Source organism: Brassica oleracea, chromosome C1, assembly GCF_000695525.1.
Source record: "Brassica oleracea var. oleracea cultivar TO1000 chromosome C1, BOL, whole genome shotgun sequence".
Classification (NCBI taxonomy): Eukaryota; Viridiplantae; Streptophyta; class Magnoliopsida; order Brassicales; family Brassicaceae; genus Brassica; species Brassica oleracea.
In genome coordinates, this window is record NC_027748.1 from 7,859,723 (window position 1) to 7,869,502 (window position 9,780).

Consider the following 9,780-nt stretch of genomic DNA (forward strand, 5'->3'; position numbering starts at 1 on the left):
TAAAACGAAATGATCAAATTCTTCTTTTTGTAATTGCAAATAGTTTCATTCTTGTAGTTCATCAATAAATCTAAAACCTCAACTTTGTTAGTTGTTGCATGTAACACATAGTGAAAAGTATTGAAGCAAATAGTTTCATCACAATTCATCTTTTGAGTTCAATTAAGAAACCCTAACTTTCTTACATATACACAAATTCAAAAGTAGATTGATAAATGGACCACTTAAAATGTTTTTTTTTTATATATATAGTTGAAGCAAATAGTTTCAATCACAGTTCATCTTTTAAGTTCAATCAAGAATCTAAAACCCCAACAATTTCTTCAGAGAGCGAGAGACTCCCGTTAAGCGTCTTCCAAAACCAAAACCTTCACTGGATATTAAACTCTTCATAGTAATCATCACTTATAACCGCCACAAACCTCTCAAGCCAAGGAAGCTGGTGAAGATCTTTCATGGCTGCTTCAACATACGACGACTCTGTAGTACATGGAGGAGGAGGCGGTGGTGGCGACTGATAAGAAGTATGGTGATCACTGAGACTAAACCCTCCACCCGCTAAGAACCGTTGGATCAAAGCAAGCTGAGATCTTTCTTGCTCAGAGTAAGCGTCCATTACAGTTGGAATTGAGCTGAATGTGTCCCAAGGCCATTGCTCAAGCTCTTGGATTGTGTTTCCAGACTCTGAGTTTTCTTCATCTTCTTCCTCGTCGTCCCAAAAAGCGCAATTGCAAGTCTGTTGCCCTTCTCTGTACTCTGCTCCACAACAGTAGCAAAACTCATGCCCGCACCTGAGAAACCACAAAGCGAGAACAACACTTTATCTAAGATACCAAATTCAACATAGATGACATTAACAATACGGAGTGGTCTAAGCTCCGTTGACAGCATCTAAACCATATAATTAGGCCTGGGATTTTGAACCAAACCAAACCTGCTGAACCGAATTTTTGGTTAGTTCGGTTTGATTCGGTAGGTTTTTTTTTTAAGTTTGGTTTTTAGTTCGGTTACTTCGGCTATATTCAAGAAAAAAATATAACCAAACCATACTGAAAACTCAAACCGAACTAAACAAATTTCTAACTGTATTAACCGAATTTAATCGAACTTATCTGAAATTTTACCAAAACTAAACCAAAATATAACCAAAAAAGTCAAAAATTTTGGTAGGATTTTCAAAAACCGAACCAACTTTTTCGGGTTAATTCGATAAGATTTATGTCGAACCGAACCTAGGATTATAAGTTTTTTTTTTTCGACAACAGGATTATAAGTTTATAGGAAGAATAATATCATTAGTTTATGAAAGCATTCAAGAACTATATTACGTAATGTGTAGCTAAAGATATGAAACATGATGTGGATGTAATGTCTTACCGACAAGTCATGTGGTTGCAGCCTTGAGCAAGCTCGATCATTATGCGGCATTGCTGACACCGTTTCCACCTCTTATACCTAGCCAAGCGATGCAACGTTATATCATCTGGATATCTTTCATCAACCGGGAGAATCTGAAACTCTTCACAGCTCATAGAATCGTGCCAAGGAACACCACAGTCCACGCACACAAACCTCTCACAGAGTGGACACTTCACACAGCAGCTACTCTCAGACATACTAGACGAGCTTGAGCTTGCACTTGCACTTGATAGACATTCACGCGGGTCTAACAGAAAGGAGCAATTGGGATACGGACAGTAAACCTTGCCGTTGTTGGTACAACGCAGATTAGCTTCCTCGAATGAGTTGAAAGATGTGACGGGGAGAAAGGTTTTGCATTCGGTGGATGAGAGGTAATGCTTGCATTGCAGTTGAGGACACCTGATTGGAACTTCTGAAGAGTTCACTTTCCCTTCGACGTATGTTTTCATGCAGTGAGAACAGAACTTGTGAGTGCATTTTAGTGTGAGCATCATCTCGGAGAGACGGTCTTCACAGCAGATGGAGCAGTTCTCAGCTGGTTTATCCACATCAAGATTACAAATTCCTACCGCTACTTGAGCTAGGCTTAGAGCTTGGTCAAGATCACAGAAAGGAGAAAGCTTTAGAACAAACCCATCAAGAGTAGTTGTTTTCTCCAGTACCCTTTCTCTTAAAGCTACCAGAAGAGGGACTTCAAGATTCTCCTCACAAGTTATCTGCAAAGCCATTTCATATAAATAACATGAGACGAAAGCTACAAACAGACTAATTGAAAGAGACTTGCCTGATTATAGAGCAGCTCTGAGTCCGTTACAGCAACAACAGAACTGAGATTGTTCTGTAAAGCTACTGTAAGACCATCTATCAAAGCTAAATAGTTAGCTACAGACTCTTCAGCATAAAAGTCCAGCTTCTTCTGGACCTGAATCAACTCAGAACCTCCTGATCTCTCCAACACAACACCAATTCCAGAGTAGCCAGAACCCGAATCTCCTCCTCCGGATATAGAAACTCCTTTAAAGAACATCTTAACAGAGAACTCATCCTCAAGTTCATCTTTATTCTCCTCCTCATCTGGTACTTTAGCTGTATCATCACTCTCCTTTAACCAGACTTCTTCATCACCACAACAGCTTCTAAAATCTTCCTCATCTCCAACGTGGTTCAACGGCAGCTCATCATCACCACAAGAAACCTCTTGATTCTCCATTTTGGGGCACTACACAAAAAAGGTACAAACTTTCTTTACTTAGCAACTAACCAAGGAATGCCCAAAACAGATCTGCAGATTTTATTGTGATAAAGATTTAACTCTTTGATGATATCATCTAATCTCAATTCTAAAAATTCAAACTTAGAGAGAGAGAGAAAACGAAAAAGAAATGATCTTTACGTTACAGATCACCAAAACAGCTAATCTTACAGAACTTAATTACAACAGATCAGCTTATATCACGGGAAAATCACGCAGAAAATAACAAAAGAAACAGCACACGATTGGTTCACCTACTAGAACCAACCTCAATTATTACATAAACTTGAGTGAGAGGGAAAAAAAAAAGGTTTAAATTTAATTAAGATATATGGTAATAAAAACGAGATCGGTTGAATTTAAAAGATCATTAATCAAGAACAAAAAAAAGACCCAGAAATCTCTTACCAGTAAAAAAAAAAAAATCAAGTGGAGGGAGAAACTAAAGATCACGGAAAAAAAGATATCTAAGTTGCCATATTCAAAATCTCAGCTTTTTTTTCCTTTGTTTGCATTGTTTTGGAGGATTCGACTGGATATTGTGGAGAGAAGAAGAAGAAGAAGAAGAAGAAGAAGAAGAAGAAGGAGAATCGGTTTTCTGGTCTTTTTGCTCTCTCTTGGAATGGCGTAAGTGAAAAGTTTTTTACTTTATTTTTTGTTTCTTTATTCTCTCTTTTTTTATTAATTTATTTTAATTTGCTTTTTTTATTTTTATAAAAACTCAGTGCTTGGTTTCTCTTTGCTGTCATTCTCGTACCGTGTTGCAAGTATTTACATTTTTCTACGGTTTCACTGTTAAACAGCAAATAATTTAATTAAAAATTATTAGACCAAATATTAAAAAATTTAACCAATAAGCAGAAGATTAAATAATTAAACCTGTAATTGTAATGGATTAGGAGGCCCTGAAGAATTATAGCTTAAGAAATCAAAGAAGCACATGGACTTTGTCTCCTCTTAATAGAGAAAAAGCTGTAACTTCATTTTAAAAAAATTCCTTTTCTGACCTTTATCGTCCAATAGTTTATATTCCCCACTATTGCTTTGAACAAAGATAACAATAAGAAGTTAAAATATATTTTAACAAAATATATATTGCTGCAATAGAAGACACTCAAGGACAGTTGTGGCAGCAAGAAGTTTGAAAATGGAGACATCAATCATTAGCTTAATTATTTTAAACTTAATTCAAATAGGGCTCTATAGCTTTATAAGAGTGTTGTGGCAAAGGAACAAACAGAGGAAATAAACATAACATGTGCGATTACTAAAACAATAAACTAAATTAATCTAACTTTGTAGATATACTTAGGGTAGTTATGATGCGCTAGTCTTAACCAAGATGTTTTTTTTGTAACATCTCCCTTTCATTGACTTGAAACTGAATGATCATCAACTCAAACATGTAGGAATGAGATAAAACATGATGGAACATAAAATACAGTTTTTTTATAAAAAAAATTACATAAAAGAAAGTTACAAAGGAAGAGTTATGATTCATGTCCTTTAACTAGAACATGAGCTGCTTAGTTAGAGAATCTTAGTGTCCAAATAACTTCTGCATCTACAAACTATCTTCGCCACTATTTGATCTCACAAAGTTATGAATTATATATGAAATTTTATCTTAACCCCATTGATAAGAATTGTCACTCATTTGTTGTCTCCTTAAAAGTTAAAACATAACACGCTGGTATCCTTTTATCCAGGCATGTTGCATGATTGATTTACTTCCTTCACTTGGACCTATTTCAAAATAGAGAACCATCTGAATCTCATTTAGGCATGTGTGTGGTATAAGAGACCCATAAGAGAGTACTGTGGTTTTGTGTACCTTTGTGAGAAAATACTACAATGTAATGGCTTATTGAGACAAAGAAATGTGGCCCAATATCGATAGATGGGCGGGCTACTCAGATTTGTTTCTGAATAAAACTAAATTAGATATCCACTACTCTGATGTTACGGTTTTTTTTTTTACTTCAAATTTAAATTGCTAACCAGATTTTGATTCGCGCTTTCAAATCGCAAGATTATTTATTTATTTCTTAAATATATTATTTTATAACATATTATATTATAACATTTATATTTTTATAATTGTTATTTTGTTATATGTGTAGTAGTTGTTTTATATATTTAGGATGATATGTATTGAGATATAAATATAATAATATATATAATGATTCGCATTTTAAAAGCAGATATGTTTCTTTTGAAAATTAAATATTTGTTAATTGTAACCTTATGTGTTATTTGATAACTAATTTTTTTCAATAGTGTTGATGTCTTATAGTCATACAAAGTAATTTCGAAGAGTTGGTTTTTAAAAAGAGTTCCTTGTATTAATTTTTTTTACAGCAAACAGTCACAGACTCATGTAGACTCTGTAAACCAAGGCGGCAACTCAGCACCCATGTATACGGCGAAAGACGGTTGGTTTCGAGCACTACGTGCCAAACGATCCGTCTTTATGTTTTCCGTCCTATGTACATGAACGATATCTGAGTCGGTGAAACTTCTTCTCAAAAGCATAATGTCTTCCAGGTAGCTTTCAAATGCTGGTCATTCCTCTGGTTCCGAAACCATCTTCACCAATTGAGAACATTCCGTTGCAAACGTCACCCAAAACTGTCTTAAATTCTTCATACATTCAATTGCCTAAATTAATGCCTCTATCTCCGCATGAAGAGGAGAGAGACATGCCCTTACATTCCTTCCCCCCAACAAACCGTCAAACCCCGGTAACGTACTAAACCAGCCTTACCCTGAAAATAAATCTTTATCTTTCCAAGAACCGTCTGTGAAACACCATCTTCCTGTAGTCTCTGAATTAGGTCATATCTGTTCTTCATGTACCAACCTAGGATTATTGATAACATGTGCCTCAGCCCATAGTCTTGATTCCAATTCTGCTAAGTTAAGTGTTTCCCTCGGATCAATATCAAGATTACTGAAAACTTTACTGTTCCGGCCCTTCCAGATGTACCATAATATCCATGCAAACTGATGATCTTCCATTTTTGGGTTAACTCTCCAAAGGATTACTGAAAACTTTACTGTTCCGGCCCTTCCAGATGTACCATAATATCCATGCAAACTGATGATCTTCCATTTTTGGGTTAACTCTCCAAAGTAGATGGTCCATGTTAGCAAAAAGAGAACCCATAGGAAAAAGATTTGGATTCGATGGAATCTTGGATACTGCCCACACTTGACGTGCCGGGGGGCATTCAAAGAACACATGATTTATTGATTCCTCCTGATCTCCACACCGTGCACAACATGTATCTCCTTGTATTCCTCTCGCTTTTAGATCTTTTGTTATCGCTATACAACCTGTCACCAGCTGCCATAAGAAATGCTTTAACTTTGGAGGACACTTCACTTTCCAGCAAAATGCCTTAAGTATATCCACATTTGGTCCATAAAATTCTGGTGGTTTGTCCTTATCTGGATAAATCCTTTCTACTTGATACCCTGATTGTACCATTTAGTTCCCGTTATTAGTGAAATGCCACCCATTCCTATATTCCATCTGATTTCTACTCAAATGAATACTTTCAATCATTTTTGTATCCTGGGGTTCCACCAATGTCCTAATGGCCTGTAAATTCCATGTTCGGGATTCCTGATTAATGAGAGAATCCACTGTGAGGTCCGTGTAACTATTATGAAAGTTTTTGTTAGCTGGTCTCGGGCGAGTGGATGGGATCCAAGGATCATTCCATACTGAAATAGATGAACATTGTTCCAACCCGTTTGATTAGTCATTTACAAACCAGAGATCTAGCAGAAGTAATACTCCTCCAGCCATATGACAGGGAATATGAGCGAATCGGTTTCAGGGGTGAAGCATTCCTGAAGTACCGTCCTTTGAAAACTCGAGAGAAAAGAGTATTTGGCTTCTCTATCAGCCTCCACAATTTCTTTCCAAGCATCGCCGTATTAAAATCAGTCAAATCTTTGAATCCTAGCCCACCATTATCCTTATGTACACATAATTTATCCCATGATTTCTAATGCATGCCTCTTGTGCTTCCTCCTGGACTCCACCAAAACCGAGCTACTGCACTCGTTAGTTTCTTAATTGTAGCTTTCGGTAACCGATACACATACATCACATGGTTTGGCAGGGCCATGATCACCGATTTAATAATCACCTCTTTTTCCCCCTTGGTTAAAATCAAAATGTCCAACCATTCACCCTATTATTCAGACGATCTTGGACAAAACCAAACACTTGTATCTTTGATCCTCGTAAACTCTCTGGGAAGCCTAAATAAGAACCCATTCCGCATATGTTCTGAATTCCCAAAATATCTCTCAACTCTTGACGGCTGGATTCATCAATATTATGTCCAAATTGAATTGATGATTTCTGAAAATTAATTTGTTGCCCTGAAACAGCCTCATAATCCTTTAGTATCCAGAGAATAGTTTGACTTTCTTCTCTGTTTTCCTTGCAAAAGAACAGACTGTCATCTGCAAATAACAAATGAGAAATTGCTGGACACGCTCTTGCTACCTTCATACTGGTTAATTGTTTCACCCGTTCCGCCTTTTTTATATTTGTAATTAAAGCCTCAGTACATATGATAAATAAATAAGGAGATAATGGATCCCCTTGACGTAGTCCCCGCTGAGGGGTTATAAGGCCTCGTAGCTGCCCATTGAGGAGTACCCTATATTGAACTGAAGATATACACTCTCGCATTAATTTAACCCAATGAGTATCAAATCCCATTTTGTGGAGTAGAGCCTCAATAAAATTCCACTATATCCGATCATATGCCTTACTCATATTCATTTTAATTGCCATAAACTTATTTTGACAAGACTTGTTGGTTCGCAAACCATGAAACATTTCTTGCGCAATAAGAATATTATCCGATATTAACCTTCCTGCCACAAATGCCGATTGTGTTTCCGAAATTAGACGGGGGAGACAACTTTTCAACCTTTGACACAAAACTTTCGAGATAATCTTATAACCAACGTTACAAAGACTTATCGGCCTTAATTATGTCATCCTTGTAGGTCTCTCTATTTTTGGGATCATACAAATATTAGTTATATTTAACCATGGATCCATATCTCCTGTGACCAAAAAATTATTCACCAATTCAACCACATCCTTTTTAATGACATTCCAAGAGTGCTGAAAGAAGAGAGCTGTCATTCCATCCGGCCTGTGTGTTTTCTCCGGATGCATCATGAATAAAGCTTGTGGAACGTCTTCCTCCGTTGCTTAGCGAAGTAACATTTGATTCATCTGGGGAGAAATTGATGGCCTTATCTCCTCCAAAAAACTGTCAAACTCCGTTGGGTTGGTCGAACTAAACAAACCATCAAAATAATCTACTGCCACCTTCTCAACACCGTTCTCATCTATGATCCAATTACCCGCTTCGTCATGGAGACCCACTATTTTATTTCAGATCCGACGTTGCTTCGTCAAAGCATGGTAAAACTTAGTATTAAGATCCCCTGATGAATACCACATATTTCGACTCTTGTGATGCCAATATTCCTCTTCATCCTTATAGGCCTCTTGTAATTTCCTGGAAATCTCAATAATATCTTCTTGTGATCTATTGTTATCTGTTTGTACTTCTTCCAACGCTTGTTGGAGATTCTGAATTTTGTCCTTCCCATATGGTTGATTATCTTTCCGCCATGAGGATATTTCATGACGACAATTATTAATTTTGAGACAAAATCCTCTGATTGACCTTCCTGATTCTTTATCCAACCCAATACAATTGATTCCATAAGTCCCTCTTGGCCTATCCACCGCTTATCAAACCTGAATTGTCCCTTTTTTCTCCATGATAATTTGTCCTCCAAAAAAGCTACCACAGGTCGATGATCCGATCCCACCAGCCTCAGGTATTCTGTATAAGAACATGAGAAAAGTGTATGCCATTCCTCATTCGCTAAAGCTCTATCCAATCGACATCTTACCGTTACTGCTCCTTTCCCTTTACCTCTCTGTCCTTGCCATGACATTTTATTACCACGAGCCGGAAACTCCAGTAATCCACTATTATTTATCATATTGTTGAAAGGAATAAAAGAAGTTGCACTTCGTAGAGACCCCCCTTCCTTTTCATGATTCTCAATAATCTCATTTAGATCTCCGATAATAAACCAAGGCTCAGCTCGTGCTAGTCCATACCGAGTCAATCTTTCCCAAACATGTTCTCTTAACTCTTGAACCGGGTCTCCATAGACAAAAGTAAGGAAAACTTGTTTCTCCTTAGCCACTGCTTCAATATCAATCATTCTATTGTTAGAATATAAAATCTTAACTTGGTATTCATTGTTATAAAAAAGAGCTAAACCACCACTCCTCCCATTTGGATCTACAGTAACCAGACTATCATATCCAAAGTGAGATTGAAATCCTTGAACGAATTCAAAATCTTGTTTCGTCTCCGATAAAAATAAAAATTATGGTTTATGTTTATGTCATATTTCCCGAAGATAACTTATAGTCCAATGACTTCTAAGTCCTCTGCAATTCCAGCTTAGTATTTTCATATATAAAATATTTATATTGCTCATACGAGCGAAGGGACTCAGGTTTGATGTGTTGGATCCCTCCTAGATGGAGAGAACCAAGTGGGCATGAGACATAATAATAACTCTCATGACCCTTTGCACTGTAGACTCACAATAATAGAGTTTAGAGAGAGAGACAAAAGAGAGAAAGGAGAAAAAGAGAGAGAAGGAGAAATGATTTCAAGACTGGATTTGGAGGGTCAAACGGATCCTGATCGGGCTGATATTTTTTGGGAAGCTTCTTCAGTCAGTGGGTTAGAGGTTTACCGAAGGGATTTGGATTTCAACGGTTGGATCTTCTGTTGTCTTGGTTTTCTTGAAGCTGATCGCCATAGTTCTTCAGCAGAGCAGTCTTGGGTGTTTGGTAAATCCAACGGTGAGATCTTCTCTTATTGAGCTAAAATTTTGCAGAGGTATTTTAGACTTGTTTTTCTTGGATTTGTACGGTTGGATTAGTTTCTGGAAGCCGGAATCTTTGTGAGCTGAGGTCGTTTGGTTGCTGCCGGTTTTGAAGCTTTGTGTTGCTCTCTTGTTGTTGT

The 9,780-nt window shown here is 37.0% G+C and overlaps 1 protein-coding gene across 1 annotated transcript; it reads right to left on the bottom strand.

Annotated features, from left to right (window-relative positions):
• Positions 1-188: 188 nt before the first annotated feature.
• Positions 189-3,305, bottom strand: LOC106313780 (E3 ubiquitin-protein ligase ARIH1). Its single transcript, XM_013751693.1, has 4 exons — positions 3,083-3,305; positions 2,207-2,641; positions 1,378-2,138; positions 189-791 (listed from the first exon to the last, which is right to left on the bottom strand). Exons 2-4 carry the CDS (start codon positions 2,630-2,632, stop codon positions 371-373), a joined length of 1,608 nt encoding a protein of 535 aa, XP_013607147.1. The 5' UTR covers positions 2,633-2,641; positions 3,083-3,305; the 3' UTR covers positions 189-370.
• Positions 3,306-9,780: the final 6,475 nt, after the last annotated feature.